General features: G+C 37.5%; 1 protein-coding gene across 4 annotated transcripts; it reads right to left on the reverse strand.

Annotated features, from left to right (window-relative positions):
• Positions 1 to 1,544: 1,544 nt before the first annotated feature.
• CA1H5orf22 (chromosome A1 C5orf22 homolog) lies at positions 1,545 to 22,348 on the reverse strand. 4 transcript variants are annotated; one of them, XM_030332009.2, is made up of 9 exons: positions 22,165 to 22,348; positions 20,535 to 20,680; positions 17,869 to 18,018; positions 15,239 to 15,668; positions 12,979 to 13,041; positions 12,626 to 12,747; positions 8,364 to 8,430; positions 6,438 to 6,577; positions 1,545 to 2,686 (listed from the first exon to the last, which is right to left on the reverse strand). In XM_030332009.2, the coding sequence occupies exons 1-9, from the start codon at positions 22,246 to 22,248 to the stop codon at positions 2,554 to 2,556; spliced, it is 1,335 nt and encodes a 444-aa protein (XP_030187869.1). In that variant the 5' UTR covers positions 22,249 to 22,348; the 3' UTR covers positions 1,545 to 2,553. The 4 variants fall into 4 exon arrangements, with proteins under 4 accessions (XP_030187869.1, XP_030187885.1, XP_032450512.1 ...); XM_030332025.1 differs by lacking the exon at positions 22,165 to 22,348 and adding an exon at positions 18,442 to 18,504 and having other exon boundaries at positions 20,535 to 20,582; XM_032594621.1 differs by lacking the exon at positions 17,869 to 18,018.
• Between the last annotated feature and the right edge of the window lie 146 nt (positions 22,349 to 22,494).

The following is a 22,494-nucleotide window of genomic DNA, read 5'->3' on the forward strand; positions in this document are numbered from 1 at the left end:
AGAGTGAAAACATATGGTATCTGTCTTTCTCTCTATGACTTATTTCACTTAGCAGAACACGCTCCAGTTCCATCCACGTTGCTACAAAAGGCCATATTTCATTCTTTCTCATTACCAAATAGTATTCCATTGTGTATATAAACCACAATTTCTTTATCATCAGTTGATGGGCATTTAGTGTCTTTCCATAGTTTGTTTGGCTGTTGTTCAAAGTGCTGCTATAAACATTGGGGTACAAGTGCCCTTATGCATCTCACTCCTGTATCCCTTGGGTAAATTCCTAGTAGTGCTATTTCTGGATCATAGGGTAGATGTTTTTAATTTTTTAAGGAACCTCCACAGTTTTCCAGAGCAGCTGCACCAGTTTACATTCCCACCAACAGTGCAAGAGGGTTCCCGTTTCTCCATATCCTCGCCAGCATCTATAGTCTCCTGATTTGTTCATTTTAGCCACTCTGACTGGCGTGAGGCGATTTTCTCAGTGTGGTTTTGATCTGTATTTCCCTGATGAGGAGTGATGTTGAGCATCTTTTCATGTGCCTGTTGGCCATACAGAAAATATTTCTAAAGAAAAACTTTTCTTCCTCAATACTGAGAAATATATACTTGTTAATACCAAAGCTATAGTCAATGCTTACATTTAAGTCCATTTTCAAGAACTTGCCAAAATCTCATGTGTCAGTGATATGTGTATATAATCCAAAACCCTGTATTGTGGTATTCCTTCATTCAAACAGAATTACAGAGCATGAGAACTAAATGATCTGAATGTTCCTAAAATAGAAATTGGTGCCCTTTTATTCCACCTGAATTAAAACGATGCTTGAGTCACATCCTAGTTCATGGGAATTATAATAAATGACTACTGAAACAGACTCATAAGATCAGTGCTATGAACACATTGAGATCATACACAATTAACTAGTGCTACGGTTTGATTTTAAATCTTTATTTTTTTAATTTTTGTTTTTTGTTTTAAATCTTTAAAATCTCAAAACATACCTTTTTATTTATTTTAGCACACAAAATAATTTACTCATAAAAGTAACGTCCGTTTATAGAATTCTAATAAAATTTTTTCAAAACTTAAAAATAAATAGCACTCTTTTGCAATTCTGATTTTACAGAGAAAACTTTTTGGCACATAATGTTCTATCAAAATAGAAAGCTGAATCACTTTGCTTTGCTTTTCACAACAGAAATAGGCATTCACGCTATCAGCCTTGGGAAATTGGTGACGAGAAAAATTCGCAGGAAAATAGCATCATTGGAAAAATGGGATCTGGTGCCATCTATTGAGTGGCAATGGTAATGTGATCTTGGGTATTAGCCATCAAGTTAAGTAACATACAATTGCAGTTACATGCAGCTGTACAGGTACACATGTGGTCAAGGCCTGACAGTAACATGTAAAATGAAAACAAATGCTATGTTAGGACTGAGGAATGGATGGATGTTTTTTTTCCCCCTTTAAATGCCATCCTACCTTTTAAAGAAAAAGAAATTACGTAGTGAAAAATAATTGCTGAACATGGGGAATGCTGAAGACGGTAAGACTGGTAAATTAAGCAAATGGAAAGTTCTATGATTTAGAGGGACTCAGGTAGGGTCTCTTCCTCACGGGGAGGCTGGTGGAAGGCAGTTATGTCTTTGGGTATTTACCGTAGGTCAGAATTAAGGATTTACCTTTTTTTCTACTATTTACATTAAAAGCTAGTTTATTTGAAGAAATTATCAACCCAGACTGCCAATAAAGTGGCACTTAGGAACTATAACGATAATCGATGCCAATACTGATCATCTGGAGGCACCAAAAACCCTGAAGGGCTTTTCTGTTAGCAAAGAAAATTTTTGTTTTGTTGACTGCTCAAATAGACCTTCTCCATACCAACAATAATGTGAGTTTGCCACAACAGCTGCACCACAACCCTGACAGTCTTGGAAAGGTAGGATTCCTGCAACATTTTCATGGACTAGCAAGTTTATTTATTTATTTTTTTGGTAGCTTTTGAGAATGTTACTTTCTTATCCTGCCAGGATGCCTTGAGTACTAAGAGGATGCCTAAGACATGTTTGTGGTTGCTCCTTCATAATACTTCTCGTAATCCATAATTTGTTTCTTAGCCATCCCCTAAGAGGGCAGGGGGCCTTGTCTATGCTGTTCATCACCATATACCCAGCACTTAATTATGTTTAGCACATGTAAATGCTCAATAAATGTCAGTTGGTTGAGTGAATAAATGAATGAATTTTGTACAGTCCAACTGACCTAGGGGGAAAAAACAACCCGCACAAAATGAGGAAGACTATGATGGAAAGGAAGAAAAATAAGCAACAATTAACTGGAGGGGGGGAGGGTAGAACTGATGTAAAAAAAAAAAAATTGTCATCATTCAACGACTGATAAGATCTGTTTGAGATTCAAACTATCTGAAAGATTTTAACAAAGTTAATATAAAAACAAAAGTCTTCTCTGGAAGACTCATTTATAATAAGTTAATGAAAACCCTGTTATTACATCAAGATGTTATAGGAACCTAGTGTTTTGTTGTTTCAAGATGGAGAACACTCTGCTAAATACACCAGGTGAATGTCTACAGCCCCATACAGGGAGCTCAGCACATTAAGGACTTTTTCTTGAATGGTGTCGACTTGCTCAGAAGGACAGTAATCGTCCAGACTTGACCTGGAACCAAGAAGGGAAAGAAAAAGAAAAATACACATAAATGTGATCATACTGTGCAGTGAGGAAAAGTCTGCATGTGTTGATTTCAATATAAAATAGAAACGAAGATGTACTGAATTTTGGAATAATAACAGTTGGAAGCTACTAAATAGTTACTCTATGTCAGGTACATTACATTATATTCTTTAATCTTCTCAGCAACTCTATGAAATAGGTACTTTTACTATCCCTTTAAAGGAATCTAAACAGAAAGATTAACCTGCATAAGTCACATAGCTAGTAAGTGCTAGTGACAGGATTCAAAATGACACAGCACGCTTCAAAGCCTCAGTGCTTTATCATTAGACTGCTGTTTCCCTTAGAGGGAGATATGGGAAATATTGGGGGTTCTTAAGTGAGTGGACATCTTTCCTATCCTTTTATTATGGGTACACTAGGGCTAGAAATTACAAGGGTAGAGTCTTCCCAACTGATAATAGGTTTCTACTTCTACAAACTATTTGTTAACAAGCATACAGAATTATCCAGAATCAAATGTGGAGATGTGCTGGTATTAGGATTAGTTTCCTAGATGGTATAAAGGAGAAAAGAGCAAAGTAGGATAAGGCAGGAATCTGTATCTTGGTGACTCTTTGTAGAATCACCAACTACAACTTTAGTTACCAACTAGTTACAGTGTCACTGACAATTATAGCCAGATTAAGTTCTGAAATGACTTGATCAGCGTCTCCTGGTTCTGGACTCAGGTGAGGAAAGCCATTTGAGGAGGATGGATTGGAAAGAGTGGCATAGAAATCTTTATGGAAGGAAATGGAGGAGTGTCTGGACGGCTCAGTCAGTTAAGTGTCCAACTCTTGATTTCAGCTCAGGTCATGATCTCCCGGCTGTGGGATTGAGCTCTGAACTGGGCTCTGAGCTGACAGTGTGTAGCCTGCTTGAGATTCTCTCTTTCCCTCTCTCCCCGCCCCCCCCCCCCAACTCTTTCTTTCTCAAAATAAATAAAAATTAAAAACAACTTAAAAAGGGGTGACTGGGTGTCTCAATTGGTTAAATGTCCAACTTTGGGTCAGGTCATGATCTCACTGCTCGTGAGTTTGAGCTCCGCGTTTAGCTCTGTGCTGACAACTCAAAGCCTGGAGCCTGCTTGGGATCCTGTGTCTCCCTCTCTCTCTGCCCCTCCCCGCTCATGCTCTGTCTCTCTCAAAAATAAATAAAAAAACATTAAAAAAAACACAAGGGGCGCCTGGGTGGCGCAGTCGGTTAAGCGTCCGACTTCAGCCAGGTCACGATCTCGCGGTCCGGGAGTTCGAGCCCCGCGTCGGGCTCTGGGCTGATGGCTCAGAGCCTGGAGCCTGTTTCCCATTCTGTGTCTCCCTCTCTCTCTGCCCCTCCCCCGTTCATGCTCTGTCTCTCTCTGTCCCAAAAATAAATAAAAAAACGTTGAAAAAAAAATAAAAAAAACACAAAAACTTAAAAAGAAAAGAAGGAAATGGAATTAGTTATCTAGTCCTTGTCACAAGTATTTTAGACCTAAATAATCTGTGAGACATAATCTGTGAGACTTCTGATAAACTCATTCTATTCTCTGGTGATCAGGTTATTTTTGAGACTAGATGTAAATATTTAACACACAATAAATAAGACAGAGCGATTAAAATTATTAAATACTACCTAATATATACATATGGATAAAGACCTACTTCAAGAAAGTATCACATATAAAAGTTTAATTTATAAGCCTCAATCAGTCAAAGCTTTCTGGCTTCTTTAAAACAGAGTAGTTCTTGATGGAAACTACCCTCAAGATGTAGTTTTGGAAATCTGTTGGTGCATTTTTGATTGTCACAATGACAACCGAAGGGCCAAGGTGAAAGGGCAGGGCTGCTAAAATGCTTGCAACATGCAGGACAGTCCTGCACTATGAATGTGAATATGAATACTTGTCCTGTGTCCCACGTACTTTTTTCCAAAGTTCATGGAGCACTCACATAAGTGAAAACCATCTTTAATTTTTTGAGCCTAGAATTTAATACTCTTTTACATATGAACAAAGTATTTTTGAAAATGAATTAAATATAAACTAAATTTCCCAAGAATGCAACTACTTTGTATATTGAGGGAAGATTGGACTCTAAGCTTAGAACTTTACCAGGAAATTGTTACGACCAGAAAAAACATGTCACATGGGGCACCTGGGTGACTCTGTCAGTTAAGCATCTGACTCTTGATTTCAGCTCAGGTCATGATCTCACAGTTCGTGAGACTGAGCTCCACATCAGGCTCTGTGCTCACAGTGCAGAGCCTGCTTGGGATTCTCTCTCCCTCTCTCAAAACAAATAAATAAACTTAAAAAAAACAAACAAACATGTCACTATGGCAGTGCTGGTTAGGGTATTTGGCCAATACATCACGTGATTATCTGTCTGCATTTGTAACTGTTACATTTAGAGACTCCTTGTAAAGATGCTAGTCTTGTGTGGCATTTTAATACATATTATTTTATCAATTACTTTTATTTCTTTTATGTTAGGATTTTCTTGTGTGTACACACATATAAACATATGTTTAAATTATGTGTACAGGTATATTATTGCTATAGAATAAATGTTTGTGTCCCCGCCAAATTCGTATATTGAATCCAATCCTCAATGTCAACATATTTTGATTAGATCACAAGGGTGGACCCCTCACGAATGAGATTAGTGCTGTTATAAGAGACCCCAGAGACCTCCTTCATGAGGTTTACAGGGAGAAGATGGCTGTGAACCAGGAAGCAGGTCTTTACCACACTGAATCTGTTAGTAACTTTATCTTAGACCACCCAGCCTCCAGGACTGTGAGAAATGGATTTCTCTTGTTTATAAGCCACCTGGTCTATGGTATGTTTGTTAATGCAGCCTGAATGAACTATGTAGGTTAGATCACCTATGAATTTCATTTCAGGATGGTAAAAGGAGGTTGCAAAATATTTGTCATAAAATATATAAAGTACTAACCTCATAGTTCCATACAAAACCAGCCCAAAGATGAACACAGAAAAGTTTCATTAAATTGTTGTAACTATTCAGCAATTATGTTCAAATTTAAAAAATGGCAGCAGCTAAATATTCATTTGTAGGACAAAGAAATAGGAATTCCTGTGTTCATCTGAATAGTATCACCAACTTCAAAGACAAGATAATAAGAATTGTATGTTTTTTGCCAACCATCACTAAGAGGAAAGAGCAAATACAACATCTGAATTTTGAGCTGAGTAGGTAAAAAATTGGTTAGTAATAGTAATCATTAGATTAACCTGTGGAAACTGTATTAATTTCTTATGGCAGCTGTAACAAATTGCCACAAATTTAGCAGCTTAAAGCAACACAAAATTACTACCTTCAGTCTTGTTGGAGATGAGAAGTCCTATAATAGAGGGGCTAGCAGGGCTGCATTCTTCTCTAGGTTCTAGGGGAGAATGTTAGTCTTTCCAGTTTCTGGAGGCTGTCTGCATTCCTTAGCCTGAGGCCCTATCCTCCATCTTCTAAGCCAGTAGCCTAGCATCTTCCAATTTCTCGAATTCTGACCCTCTTAAAATGACGACTGTGATCACACTGGTCCACTGGATAATCCAAGGTATTCTCATTTCAAGATCCTTGAGTTAATTACAACTGCAAGGTCCCTTTTCCTATAGAAGGTTACATATCCGCAGGTTCTGGAGATTAGGATGTGAACATCTTTGGCGTACCACTATTCAGGCTACCACACTTACCTTGCAATTGTCACGAGAGTAGGTTTTGGTAAATTTTTCAGTAAATAATATACAGACTGAATAAGATACTCAATTTCTTGTTCTGTGCTGATATGGTGAGGAAGTTCTGAATAATCACAGGTTAGACCAGCCTGGTGAACCTGAAAATAAGAAAATTAAGAATTACACTATAAGGCTTTATTGTTTTTAGAAAATTCTTTAACCATTAGAGGACTTGCTGATACATTTTTTAATAATATTGTGGACTGGGATTGTTTTTTCCTTAACAGCTTCTGTGTCACAGAAGTTACCTATTCTCTCAAGTTTTGAAAGAACTGGCCTGTACATTTGTTTGGGCCTGATGCCTTTTGTAGGAATAACTCCTTAACTATTTTTTTTATTTTATAATTATGGATTAATTCAGTTTCTGTCTTTACTTGAGTCTATTTTGACAATTCATATTATCTAGCAAATTATCTATTACACCTAGATTCTAAAAGCTGATATAAAATTGTACATAATATTCTGGTTTTACCTTTTCTTTCAACATATTATTTTATTTTTAAAATACATGCATGTACTGCTATATTCAAAGTTTTAAGAGGATACAAGGGAGAGTTTTCCTCCTGTCACCAGTTCCTTATATATCCTTTATGTACAATCAAATAGTACTGACATACATTTATGTGTCTTAAATGTAAATGACTGATGTTCCAGTCTCATAGCACTAAACTGTGCCTGAAAGCTAGAAGTGGCTCACAGGCTAACATTTTATAGCCTTTGCTTGAAGTTTTGAAAATTGGAACTCAAGTATGTCACTGTTTTGCCTACTGTATATAAGTGCAAAGCATGGAAAAAAACCATTAATCTGATATTTTATTGGAGGTTCTGAATACACATCAAAAATTTAACTAGGAACAATCCTCGTAGTAAAATGATATGAATGTTCTTTTCTACCGAACTGATCAAAACACTTAGTGTTCAACCCTGCAGCTATAGGCACATCATATTTGATTACATTATCTGCAACCAAGCCCATGCCATCCCTTCTGTCTTTCAACAAACAATGTACAAACCACTCCCAACCAGTGGAAAATCCAGATGTAATATAATGATTATAGCAGACCTGCATGAAGACACATTCAATAATGTCATGTGAACTCAAAACATTTTTAATCCTAAGGATCTTCTAACTCTATCACTCTTAATAACTGCCATGAAAAAAGGGGTGGACTAAGGCGTTTGGACCAGATCCAATTTAAGCAAAATATTCTTTTGCTAATATTTTTTATTCTTATAAAGTTGGCATTAAATCAATACATAAACTTCAGTTCAAGTAAGGTGGTTTAATTGTATTCCATAACTAAATAAAACACTAGAACAAAACAATTTATTGGAAGTAAAAGCAGCAGCAGGAGTAAAAGAAGAAGACTTATAGGTCTTAGTTTTAGCACAAAATCTGAGAAAAGGCACTTGAACTTCAAATAGGAAATTTTATGCCTCAAATACTGAAAAATGATATAAAAATAAAAGAAATTATCATTAGAAGTATTCACTTTTGCCATAGCTTTCAGATCACTGTTGGCAAAGTCAGCAATACAGCTGATACGGCTGAGATGTACTTGTCAGAACACCTTCTTTTATCTTTCTGCTTGGTTTTTATAATCAGGAAAGTTTTTAGAGGGAGGAAAGAAAGAAGGAGGAAGGGAGTATAAAAATGAATCAATAAAGAAGGGATACCTTTAGAAAGCTTATTTTTTTGGAAAACTTTTCCAATGTTCTGACTTCTAAGAAGTGTGTATTTTTTCATTTCTTCTCATTTTTTAAAAAGAATTCATTTACACTTCCTGGTACACAAATAAAAGCAAACCACTTAAATAAAAAGTACTTTTTCTACCCAGAAAAATGTCTTTCTAAAGGGTCAATTTTATACTGCAATATATTTACCATTTCATAGTCTGGTACTTCCATCCGTTTTTTCAAACTCTGTACAAGTGGAATTAGTGATTCCATTCTGGAAAAAAGCCACCCCTCAATTAAACATCACACCACCTCAACTAAAATTACAGAAGCAAATGATAGATACGTAACATTTAAAGTATATCTTTAACAATACATTTCACATGATTGAGAAATGAAAGATAAAGATATTCAAATATCATCTTAAAATATTAAGAAATAAATGTTGTTTTTTCTTACCTAAAAAGTATACATTGTGTTAAACGTTGAAAATTAACACTCAAGAAACTGAGATTTTCCTCTTTTTTAAAAATAGAAGCTCTACTGTGATTTAAAATTATTTTGATCAATAAGAAAACTAAGTGCCTTGAGCACATGGTGTTGAAAAAGTTACCCAAAAGTTCAAAAAAAAATTAAGAATATATTTATTGACATACACAATTACACCTGGGAAAGTTCTATACCATTTAGTATACTAACACTAGTGCCTTTAAGTCATTTAAATTTTATTTATTATTTATTTTTGATGCTTTTTATTTATTTTTTATTAAAAAAAAATTTTTTTTTCAACGTTTATTTATTTTTTTTGGGACAGAGATAGACAGAGCATGAACGGGGGAGGGGCAGAGAGAGAGGGAGACACAGAATCGGAAACAGGCTCCAGGCTCTGAGCCATCAGCCCAGAGCCTGACGCGGGGCTCGAACTCACGGACCGCGAGATCATGACCTGGCTGAAGTCGGACGCTTAACCGACTGTGCCACCCAGGCGCCCCATGATGCTTTTTATTTTTGAGAGAGAGAGTGCACGCAAGCAAGCGGGGGAGAGGCAGAGAGAGATGGAGATAGAATCTGAAGCAGGCTCCAGGCTCTGAGCTGTTGGCACAAAGCTTGACATGGGGCTTGAACTCGTGAACCACGAGATCATGACCTGAGCAGAAGTCGGACTTTTAACCAACCGAGCCAACCAGGTGCCCATTATTAAATTTAAATAGAACTCTTTGGGAGTCCTGACTGATGTTTCTAGTATTTTGCCTTCCCCATCAATATCTATGCAACTGCTAGGAGGGAAAAAAGAAAGAGGGGGTCATGGAGACCTATCTATCCACTCATTCTGTTACTCTTTTATGAAAACACTTTCTGGTCTTCTAGACCATAATCACCTACTTTATTTAATTCTTTTTTTTTTTTTTTCTTTCTGAGGGTAGGAACCCCTGCCCATTTATTATTATTTTTTTAATATGAAATTTATTGTCAAATTGGTTTCCATCTACTTTATGTACTTCTTAAGGAACAGTGAAGACTCCTTCATGCTGAGGGTCTGGCTCTTCAGGGGCATGGTAAGTCTGGGGAGATTCTTCTTGCTGTCTCACCCACTTTTCCTTTGTGCTATTCTATTTTCCCTCCATTCCAATCATGGTCTGGACTCATTTCTGTTGTAGCCTCATTGTTTCTTCAACTCTGTGACAGAACTCTGCAGGTGCTGAAGAGTTAACTGGGCATGCTTACCAGGCACAGTGGGTTTCAGTGAAAGTGGCCCCATCTATAGGCTAGATCCAGGACTCCAAGGTTTTCATGCTATTTTAAGTTTTTTTTTTTTTTTTCAACGTTTATTTATTTTTGGGACAGAGAGAGACAGAGCATGAACGGGGGAGGGGCAGAGAGAGAGGGAGACACAGAATCGGAAACAGGCTCCAGGCTCCGAGCCATCAGCCCAGAGCCTGACGCGGGGCTCGAACTCACAGACCGCGAGATCGTGACCTGGCTAAAGTGGGACGCTTAACCGACTGCGCCACCCAGGCGCCCCGCTATTTTAAGTTTTAAACTCGGCTTGAGACATCACAAATTCACAAAATAGTAGGTACTTTTCAATATTTCTAGGAAGAATCATGTTCTGTGAGATATTTCTAGATCTCCCTCTTCCATCATAATTTCAAGAAGGAGGGAATCATTTTTTTAATGAGTTCCCTATAGTGAAGAAGAAGAGCATTAACTGATGTTAAAGTGCCTGGTCAATATTTATTGATGTGATGAATACAATTATGGTTTTTATTCCATACTACTCTTTTTTTAGAGATAATAAAGTTTTACAATGTTTATATTTCAGGGAGGTTTCTCAATATTTGAAACAAAAATTACACTGAATATTTTGAATAGGTAATACATACACATAGCAAAAGGTGTTTCTCCCTCATAACTTCATCTATTAGCCATACAATTCCTCTCTTCAGAGGCAACCTCTATTCCAGTTTCCTATGTATTCTTCTAGAAATCTGATGAATTATTACCAATAACAATGACATAATAAGCCTTAGTGGCCCAAAGTACTATGATTCTAACTTTCTAATTTATGTTGGTATCTTATGACTGATTTCTTACATTTACACTGTGGAGAATAATCTGTGAGAGATCAATTTGAAAATAAGCTAGTTCTGGTCTTCCTATGCTCATGGGGACAAAAAAGTTGATGTCTGATGGTTACATTTTAGTTTTCAGGCTTTTTGTTGAGTCTATATGATTTAAAGAATTATTTCAAAGACTCAACATCACTAATCATTAAGGAAATGCAAACCAACACCATAGTAAGAAATTACCTCACATAAGTCAGAATGGCTAGTATCAAAGAACAAGAAAAGAACAAGTGTCGGTGAGGATGTGGAGAAAAGGAAGCCTTTGTGCACTGTCTGTAAAAATGTAAACTGGTACAGCCACTATGGAAAACAGTATGGAGGTTCCTCAAAAAATTAAAAATAGAAATACCATATGATCCAGGAATTCCACTACTTGGTATTTATTCAAAGAAAACAGAAACACTAATTTGAAAAGATATATCCACTCCTATTGTTACTGCAGTATTATTTGTTATAGTCAAGATACGAAAGCAACCCAAGTGTCCATCGATAGACAAATGAATAAAGAAAATGTAAGACAGATATATGCACATACACATGTCTATGTATACAATGGAATATTACCCAGACATAAAAAAAGAATGAAATCTTAATATTTATGACAACATGGATGAACCTAGAGTATCATGCTCAGTGAAGTAAGTTTGACAAGTACCATATGATTTCACTTGTGCAATCTAAAGCAGGACAAATGAACAAAAACAGAAACAGACTCATAAATACAGAGAACCAGTGGCTGCCAGAGGGGGTGGGGAGACAGGTGAAACAGGTGAAGGGGATTAAGAGGTCCAGATTTCCAGTTATAAAAATAAGTCACAGGAATAAAAACTAAAGCATAGGGAATATAGTCAATGGTATAATAATATTGTATAGTAACAGGTGGTAACCACATTTATTGTGGTGAGCACTGTAGAATATATCGAATTGTCGATTCATTATGTTGTATACCTGAGACTAATATAATATTGTACGTCAACTACACTTCACTAGAAAAAAACAGAATTAGTTCCAAGAAAAGTACACTATTTATGTCAACATTCTTTCAAACTTGCTTTTTAACACTAAAGGCACTCTTCACCCCACCCTATAAATCGACAAATGATCACACGAAAAGAACTTTCTCTTCACGTTTTCAAGGTAATGTTAATGCTGAGACAATTGGCCAAATAGATGACCTGATGAAGAATCCAGCTTTCAAATCGTGCTTCCTCATATGATGGGCAGTTTTGACCTTCTACTCATATTGGGTTATCCTTAAAAGGAAGCAAATTTTCACATTTTAATTTACCAATCTAGTAATTTACTTTTTTATCGATAATTTTTTTTTTTTCTTACTCTCCTTTGAATGGGGGCTGTCTTACAAATCATTAATCTTCTGTAAGACCCAGCACCACATCTTATAGGGGCAGCTACTGCACAATGATTAAAAGCATACCCACTTACTATGGGACTCAGAGCAACTTAAACCTCTGTGTCTTAGCTTCCTCACCTATAAAATGAACACAAAGTCTTAAGATTGTTAGAAGGAATAAATGAGGTAAATGCAAGAAAAAAATCTTACAACTGGGCATATAGATAGCACCTAGTAAAGGCTAACTATTGTTAGTAAATTTGTGTTGGCATTTTTTTTTTTAAGATACTATTTTTAAGTAAGCACTACACCCAATGTGGGGCTCCAACTCACAACCCTGAGATCAAGCATCACATGCTCTACAAACTGAGCCAGACAGCATCCTTGTGTTGGCATTTAATACTAATTTTTAAAAAGTAATTTATCTAGCAAACTTAACAATATATCTAGGACTGAAATAAAGTTGGGGAAAAAATGTTTCAAGGTCTTACCCAGGGTTTGAAGCCCATTTCTGTACAGTTTCTTCATCATCACCATCACACAAATCAGCAAAAGCAGCTTCTAAATCTTCTAACTGATGAATTCGAGTATCAACACAATCTACCAAATCTTCCTTTAAGCACATTGAAAAGCCAAGATTATAATTTTTCTTTGAAAAAGTGAAATTCCATTACAATGAAAATATCAGTTCAAGTAGTTAAACCATGACTTGTAAGTACTAACCATGGGTTTACCCAGTAAACACACAAAGATTCTGGTGAGATGTCCGAGAGCACTCTAATGGGCTATAAGATATTATTAGATATGTAACAGACAAAATGCAAAAGAAACAAACGAAGGATACCTCTGTCAGGTTGGTATCAGGCTTTTTAAATTGGTACAACTCTTGTAAGATTTTGTATTCTTCCTGGAAAACAAAACAAAAACCCATATAGTAGGGGAAAAAAACCTAATTTTTTTGATGATATTCTTTAAGTAAAAATGGCTGTGATATTAGGAAGATAGATAATTATTTAAAAATCAGTCTGTGAAAATCCAGCAAATGTATAGTTCAGATATCATTATAAACACTGTCATTTCTATACTGACAAGAATGTATGAAATAGCTATGGAAAAGACTTGATATGAAAGAAGATTTTTAATAATATTCTACTCTATAAATTGGTACATCTTAGGATCTAAACAGATTTTCGCTATTTACAGGAAATATACATGTCCTGAATAACAAAAGAACGCTCCATGTTCACTTTGCAGCCCTTTCCCTAGCTGCAAAAGAGAACCCTGAAGTTCAAAGGTGATAGGGGAGGCAGTTACAATGGAAGAAGGATACTTTCTCCCATCCAAGTACTAACCAGGCCCGACCCTGCTTAGCTTCCGAGATCAGACGAGATCGGGCGCGTTCAGGGTGGTATGGCCGTAGACAAGAAGGATACTTTCTAAGCACTGACTTTGCAGGAGAGTGTCTCTCTTCATTCAGCACACTAAATAGCCCCATTTTACATGGGTATATCTGGCCCCAAAATCCCATTTAGGAGTATTGTTGCGAAGAAATCATATGCAAGAGCTGAAGTTCACAAAGCACAATGTTGTGCCACTCCCTCACTGTAATAATCCTGTGACTTGGGTGTGATTATTTTTATTTTATACTTGAACTGTGGGTCAGAAAGGTTAAATAACTTTCCCAAGAAGTGATAAGCAGAAGCAACAAACAGAACTTAACTCACTCTGGACTTCTGCACATGCTCTTTAAAAAAGGTAAACAAGTGACTTTAACTACATTAAAAAAAAGTCTATTAAATTATAAAGTATACTACATGCTCTTTTCCAAAAGTTCCATAGTACCAAATGGTATAAAGGATACAAAAATCTCCACTACCCAGGTTTCCTGATAGTACTGGAAAAGGAATACCTGCCATTAAGTTTCTTATGTAACTTTTTAGGAATTTTCATTAAAAATATTTGATGAGTATATTTGTAAAATAAATTCCTAAAGTCAGTTTCTTCAGCTTTCAGACGCACCTATTCTTCAAGTTTTCTAAATAGCTCTAAGGTCATTTCATAATTCTAAGAACTTGTGGTTATAGTCACTGGCTCCACATACAACAGCAGAAAGAAATAGCAATTTTTCTCCCTTATTTACAAGTTGGGAAAATACTCTAGGTCCCCCATTCTTGTTCCAGATTACACTAAATCCTCAAATCTTACCTATTTTTAATCATTACCTACTTAGAGGTCTTCAATAACTTAGATAAACCACCATGGCTTCTTATACGTACATATTATGATTGTAAGGTGCAGCATCGTTGTTTGATAATCAAACACTGAATTTGGGTAGAAAAAATACAGTTGATCTGAATCACTGAAACAGGTCTGAATAACCTCCCAAATGTTGAAGTAAGCAGTTGTGCCCATAAAATGCACCTAGGAATGCTCATTTGGATCATGAATTTACCAGTTTCTTAAATGCCTAGTTCTATCTCAGATCTGTGCATACTAATATTGTCTGGTGATTTGCATTTAAGATCTGATGAGGTACCCTACGGATTAGAGGCCTGAATCATTAGCTGCAAATAGTACATGTGTGATCAGGCACCTGATTCAGATTTTTCAGTGAAAAATCTGTCACACAGGGCTTTCTTTACATGTACAGAATATCTCCGGAAAGATACACCAAGAAACTGGTGATATTTCTTTCTGAGGTAAGAAACTGAGGAAATGAGGATGGGGTGAGAGAGTGACATTCTTTAATGTATATATTTTCTTACACTGTATGATTTTAGTTTTTTCAACTACCCATGTACGTATTACCTCAATAAATACAAAATAAATACTATCTAGAGCAGGGATTTGCAACCCGCAGCTCACAACCTGTTTTTGTACGGCATTCAAGTTAAGAAAGGTACATATAAACTTCAATTAAAAAAAAGGCATGTATAATTTAAAAACATTTAAATACAACAAGGAAGAATGTGTGATAGAGACCATATGGGACCCCCAATAAAGTAATTAATATCTGGCTGTTTGCAGAAAATTTGCTGAGCCCTGATCTAGAGAAATGTCATACAATTCTCAAGATCTACATTTTAAAAATGCCACATGTTTACCTGAGTGAACATTTCTTTGAAGGGATTCTTGACTGAAAAAAAATCCAAGTCAATATCCAAAACAAATGCATCCCCTTTCTTCAAAATTTCTAGAATTTCCCCAGTGCTGACTGTTGTCTGGCATTCTTGGCTTTCAGAAAAGCATGGACGTGACTGCTCTAGGCAAGTTTGGCCCTTCTTCCGTGTCACTGTGTCCTTTTCCAGTCCTTCTGAATAAGAGTCACAGTTAGTAGAGGCAGTGTTTTCTGCATCTTCCAGTGCTAGCTTTGGCTTCTTAGCAGAAGACACCGCATCATTTTCTTCTTGATTGTTACAGAGTTTGTAAGGTTTCACCATAATCACATCCAATTGCAAAGGTTTTTGGTTCTCTAGCTGGTCTTCAGTTACATAAAGACCGTCACTTAGAAAGTAATGATCTGTACTTGTAACCCTGCATTAGAGGAAAAAACTATTTTAAAGAAAAATGGACAACTTTGCTGACATTTCATATAGTATTTCCAAAGCACTCAGAAACGTAACAAAGAACATATTTAACAAAAGCTAAGAGCTATCCCTACTTTTTGTAATTCCTGTTCTTCTGCAGAAATAGCATTCCCCAAATTTTTTTTTTTTTTTTTTTAAATTTTTTTTTTCAACGTTTATTTATTTTTGGGACAGAGAGAGACAGAGCATGAACGGGGGAGGGGCAGACAGAGAGGGAGACACAGAATCGGAAACAGGCTCCAGGCTCCGAGCCATCAGCCCAGAGCCCGACGCGGGGCTCGAACTCACGGACCGCGAGATCGTGACCTGGCTGAAGTCGGACGCTTAACCGACTGCGCCACCCAGGCGCCCCAGCATTCCCCAAATTTTTAGCTGGGCACACAACTGCCCAAAGTAAAGACTGTTAAGTAAAGATTTCATAATCTACCTTGCAGCCAGGTGTGGCCAATTGACTAAGTTCTAGCCTAAGGCTGTGAATGGAAAAGAAGTGTATAAAACCTTGCTCTCCTTTCCTCACTGACTGGCATATGAACATGGAAGTGGCAAGCCCACCTTGGACTATGAGGACAAAGGCAATACTCTAGAGATGAAGCAAAAAGATAAAAGGAACTGGAGTTGCTGAACTGGTAAACTGCCACAAAGGCCCTGGGCTGCATGTGGTAAACTCTAATATGAGAAAGAAATAAATGATCTTCTTTAATTAACCTAGTGTGTGTGTTTTTTTTTTTAACTTAAAAAAAATATTTATTTTTGAGAGAGAAGAGAGAGAGAGAGAGAGAGAGAGAGAGAGAGACAGAGCGTGAGCGAGGAAGGGGTACAGAGAGAAAGAGACACAGAATCTAAAGCAGGCTCCAGGCTCTGAGCTATCAGTAGAATCTGACGCAGGGCTTGAACTCATGAACTGTGAGATCATGACCTGAGCCGAAGTCGGATGCTTAACCAAATGAGCCACCAAGGGGCCCCTTTAAGCTAGTGTTTTGGAGCTCAAATCAGCTGAAACTTTAACCAAATAATCACTTATGAGAAAAATTGGATCTGGAAATAATTTCGCTTAACAGAAACTTCCTCTGATGTGTTTCAAAGCTTTGTCAAATTTTATATGAACATATTTTAATATGAAAAGCAACTTAAAAATGTTATACATATGCAGAATGCATTTTACAAGTTATAGATTTCTACTCAGTAAGTTCTTAGCTTTTCACTATTTTATGCCTTAGTAAATACTTTGAAAAGCAAAACTAAATTCTTCTTCCGGAGGCAGGCTCTATCCAACTAAAATAAAGGTCATATTTATTTTCTACTCCCCCTCCTCCAGTTATACAGCCTTAAATTTAAAAAGGTATTAATTTTCCAAAATAAGATTAATGACATAATAAAGCTAATATCCAGGCTTCTTATAAATTATGCCATCCTAAGAAAGACAAAGCCTGTATCCTCCAAACTAAATTTGCATTCTTCTTTAATAAAGGACCCTTCACATTCATTTCATCACAAGAGAATGTAGAAAGTCAAGAACATGTTGATATTTATAAAGATAATTACAGTATTGCAATACACATAAAACATTGGTTAAACTGCTTACCCAACAAAAATAGTTGCACATGTAACTCAAGTCAGAGAATGCTGTAATTTAATTTAGGTTAATTACCTAAAGCTAGTCATAGTACTAAAATGAAAACTCCAAATCTACTTTTTAGCTATTGGATTTACAAAAAAAAAAACAAAAAAAACAAAAAAAACAAAAACCCAAAATGAGATAATTATGCTTTTCCAGTGCTAACTGTTAAATTCAGTGGACAATAGTTATATTGCAAGGAAATGGCATTTCCTTAAATATATAAATCATTAAATATATATATCTATAAGGTATTTCACTGATTTAACGGAATTAGTCATCAATGGAGCCAGAATTCCAGAAGATGGAGACCATATTATTCAAAACCAACTTGACTAGCAGCAAAATATAAATGATATGTGAAGAAGGTCCAGAGACATGAAAGCTTGGTTCCTGGTGAGAACTATTTAAATAGTTGAGGCTTAATCTGACCCTATCTGTATGTAGAGAACTTACAAGCTATTATGGGGATTCAAAGTAAGATAAAAGAAGAACTCATTCCCTTTCACACTCACAAATATGATGAAATTACCTGATGGTTGTGGTAGAAATGTCTCTGCCTACTAAAAAGTGATGTTTTCCCTCTCTGATTTGCTGAGCCCATGTGGGATGAAGCCATAGAACATGAGAAAAATGGCCAGCATAAACCGCAGGCATAATCCAATTCTCAATACTTAATTCTCTGGAAAAGAAATAGAAGGCATGAAAGAAATAGAAATAGAAAGAATAGAAAGAAAGAATAGAAAGCATGAGTGGGTTTTCCAAATGTAATTTCACCCAGAACAAGATTTTAACAATTTTCATAATGACATCAAGGGCTTATTTCTCTTTTTCATTATACTGACATTTGCACTAACAGTGCAAAGCAATGGTGGGTTGATGTCCTGAGATTAACCAAGGCAACAGCATCAACTCTACTAGTAGTCACTGTATTCTTCACTACCAAACACCACTGACCCCTCCCAAAGCCAGTTTCATGTATTTAAAAAAAAAAAAAAAAAAAAAAGCCAGTTTACTAGTTTACTAAACCTTGATCCTGAATATACATTTTAAATAGTCTGTGCAGTAAAATGAGAAATGCACAAAAAGTACTTCTGCTACATACTTTGAGGTACCATGGTTGTTTCAAGGAAAAGTACTTGTGACTGAATTGAAAACACCATTTTTCCTGAAAGAAAGATTGATCAACATACAATGGTTATTCAGACTTGAAATTGAATTGTTGGATTTCCACATTCGAACTGAGCTTTAAGAACCACTACTTGTCAAGTTTTGGTATGGTACTGAATATTCATAATTATCTGAAAAAGCTATGAAAATACTGTTCCTAAATTTTCTTCATATAGTTCCACCAAAACAACATATGGCAACAAATTGAATGCAGAAGGAGATAGGAGAAATAGCTGTCTCTAATAAAGGCAAATATTAAAGAGATGGAAAAAAAATTAAATATTGTTATTCTTCTCCCCAGATACTTTGCTTTAAAAAATAAATTTTTCATAAAAATATCGTATTTATGCTAACACATACAGGTCTATTAATTTGAATGAATTACTTTAAACATTTCTCAGTTTTAATTTCAAATACAGTAAATATCAATAGATGTAACCTACACTTAGAAGAAAGCTCAGTAATTTTTAGGAATATACAGGAATCCTGAGACTAAAAAGTTTAAGAATTATTCTACAACTGTATAGTCTATATACTTATAACTTTTTTCAATTTCTAAAATATATAATCTCTAAATTTATAAAAGAGACTAACAACAATGGTAGCGCTACCACATTTCTTTAGAAATTAGTACTCTAGGGGCACCTGGATGGCTTAGTCGGTTGAGCATCTGACTTTGGCCCAGGTCATGATCTCACGGTTTGTGGGTTCGAGCCCTGCGTAGGGGTCTGTGCTGACAGCTCTGAGCCTGCAGCCTGCTTTGGATTCTGTGTCTCCTTCTCTCTCTGCCCCTCCCTCACTTGTACTCTGTCTCTCATAAATAAAATAAAATAAAATAAAATAAAATAAAATAAAATAAAATAAAATAAAATAAAATAAAATAAAAGAAATTAGTGCTCTAAAATGGGGTTCTGGAAAAAGTCAACTAAAAGAAGTGTAGTAGGCTAAAATTAATTCATGTAAACATCTCTTAATTTTATATTATAAAGAAAAGTTACTGCTATGTACCTTTTTACCTGATATGAGTAGACTACATTCTAACAAAATGCATACATAAACAGTGGCAGAATTTCAGAGAACTTTATTACTAAAGAAAGGCTTATAAGTCAATGTTTATAGATACATTAGGTATAATCCTTCCTGCGGATTGTGGTACAAATTGCGAGGTTGGAAGGACAATACTGGAAGAAAGGATATACAAGTTAAAGATGTGTTGCCTATATAATTATTGAATAATGTGTTTAAGACACATTATCTTGTGCCTTAGTATTCAGACTTTTTAAGTGGAGGGGTAGGGAGTACTGGCTCAAGTAACATCTAAAGTCTCTTCTACTTCTTTCACTGGCTGGGCCACATTTTTTTTTTTAATCAGATTTTATTTAATTAATTAATTAATTAATTTAATGTTTATTTATTTTGAGAGAAAGAGAACATGAGTGGAGGAGACACAGAGAGACACAGAACCCGAGGCAGGATCTAGGCTCTGAGCTATTAGTACAGACAGCAATGTGGGGCTTGAACCCACAAACCAGGAGATCATGACCTGTGCTGAAAACTGGATGCTTAATGGACTGAGCCACCCAGGTGCCCCAGGCTACCTGTTTTTGTAAATAAAGGTTTATTGGAACACAGCTACACTCACTTGTTACATAGTGTCCATGGTTGCTTTCATACTACAAGGGCAGAGATAAGTAATTGCAACGCAGACTGTATGGCCAGTAAGCCTAAAATATTTAATATCTGGCTTTTTATGAAAAAGTCAACAATTGGTGTAATTAAAATAAAACAGGCAAAGAAAAGAAAAAGAAAACACATGAGCTCGGCAAAGTCTAGTTCCCTTAATAGTTCATCACATCTGCAAATTGTATTTCAAGCAAATAAAAGATCTCTAACAGGGGTGCCTGGCTGGCTGTTGGTGGAGCATGCAACTCTTGATCTCAAGCTCTTGAGTTCGAGCCCCACACCAGGGGCAGAGTTCACTTAAAAACAAAACAAAAGAAAAAATCATTAACAAAAATCACGTATTACCCAAAAAGTGTTTCCTTGTCAAACACAGTGTCAGCTGGCATATTCACAGGAATAAGGAGGTCTGGATGTGAATCGAAATGCACAAAACTTATATTACTGGCAGGAAGATGCTTTGAGCCAATGGCCCGGTATATGTAAGGCAGGACCTGTAAAAACACACGCACACATTCAGAATGGGCACTGAAATCATGAGCATCCGCTCAGCTGCAGGCTGAGAAACAATGCTAAACGTAGCTGTCCGGAATTCGAAGCGCACCGAATCGTTAAACGGTAGGCAAATGCAAAATCTGTTCGTCCTAGGTGGGTTTAGATAACGTTCTCCAGCTTTTTTCCCTCACAAGTTCCAGGTTGCACCTCCAAAGGCCTTAATGGGCATCTCTTGCTGCCATCTTGCCCCCAACACAAACTCGGAAGATGAAGCGGGTAAACAGATGGGCTCTCAGGGAAAAAACGGGTAATGAAGACACATTCTGGCATTAAGGGTGTGTTCAAGCCACCCTGGGTCTCCTGGCCTTTTCCACACCTTAGGATGGTGGAGCCGGGCTAGGTAGTCTGTCAAGCTCTGTGGCTCTAGATTTAAACCGGAAGTGGACAGCACCGCTTAACCCACGCTTGGCTTTTGCTCAGGTCCATACACACTATCTCTAGGTCCTGGGAAGCCCAACTTCCCGCCTCTCCTCTTAACTTTCTCCATCCATAAATCCAGAGCCCACTCCTTCCCTCTTCCATATCCGGATAATCCCCAAGGTCTATTAATTAAAAAAAAAAAAAAAAAAAAGTCGTAGATGCATGATCCTCCCTCATAGGCTTCCAGAAGACCAGATAAAGGCACCATTTTAGGTACTCCAAAGTAGCACTGCCATAAAAAATAGAAAATACCTTCGGTGTTTACAAACGCAGGGCTCTGTGTTAGAAGATTTATAAGGAAGCTTTTTAATGTTTATTTTTGACAGAGAGAGAGCGCGAGAGAGCGAGCGAGAGACAGAACGCAAGCGGGGGAGGGCCAGAGAGGGAGCGAGACGCAGAATCCGCAGCAGGCTCCAGGCTCAGCGCTGCCCGCACAGAGCCAGCCCCAGGCGGGGTTGAACCCCGAGATCGTGACCTGAGCCGAAGTCGGATGCTTAACCGACTGGGCCACCCGGGCCACCCCATATTAAAGGATTTATGTACACACCCAGCACACAATAATAGCAGCGGCCCTAAGGGTGCTAAGGTGATAGTCCCGTTTCACAGATGACAGCCCACATTCTTTGCTAAAACCTTCCCACCTACACGGCAGGACTGTGTTGGAGACGCCAGGGAGAGCTGGAAGCCTCCGTTAAGAAGCAGGTAAAGGACATGGTACTCTGCAGTCAGAATGCGCAGGTTCGAAGCCCGACGCCACCAGCTGTTGGTTGCGGGATTTCTGGGCAAATCGCGAGGGTTAAATGAATTGCCCGACGCATACTCAGCGAACCATAAATGTCAGGGCCTGTTCCTCCCAGTTAGTCATTTTGGTGTTTTTTCCCCACAGCAATGGAACTCGCGCGGGTAACAAATTCCGATTATCTCCGGCCTTCGATGCCGAGGCTCTGCCGCCTCCCGGGCCCTCACGCGATTCTGCCTCAGGACCCAGCAGTCGCCGGCTCACCTCCTGGTGATCCTCCACGACCCACACTGGGAGTTTGGAGTAGCGCCGGAGGCAAGCGCGCTCTCCCACAGAGTCTGCGCTCATGGTTTCCCTGTCAGCGTCCCCGCCAGCCGCAGAGCCGAGGCTAGGACTCCCGAAAGCGGGAGCTGCGGCCTCACAGAGCCTCCCGGGTGGAAACGCGCGCTCACCCGGTTGTGGTTCCTTATTGGAAGATGTAGAGGATAGGGGGCGGGCGCCGAGGGGTTCTACAAAGACTATTGGCTTAATTATCCATCGCTGTAGTTGACGGACCAATCACTGCGCACAAGGCGCTGTGGCCAGCCCAGAAGC

This window comes from Lynx canadensis, chromosome A1 (genome assembly GCF_007474595.2).
Source record: "Lynx canadensis isolate LIC74 chromosome A1, mLynCan4.pri.v2, whole genome shotgun sequence".
In the NCBI taxonomy this organism is placed as follows: Eukaryota; Metazoa; Chordata; class Mammalia; order Carnivora; family Felidae; genus Lynx; species Lynx canadensis.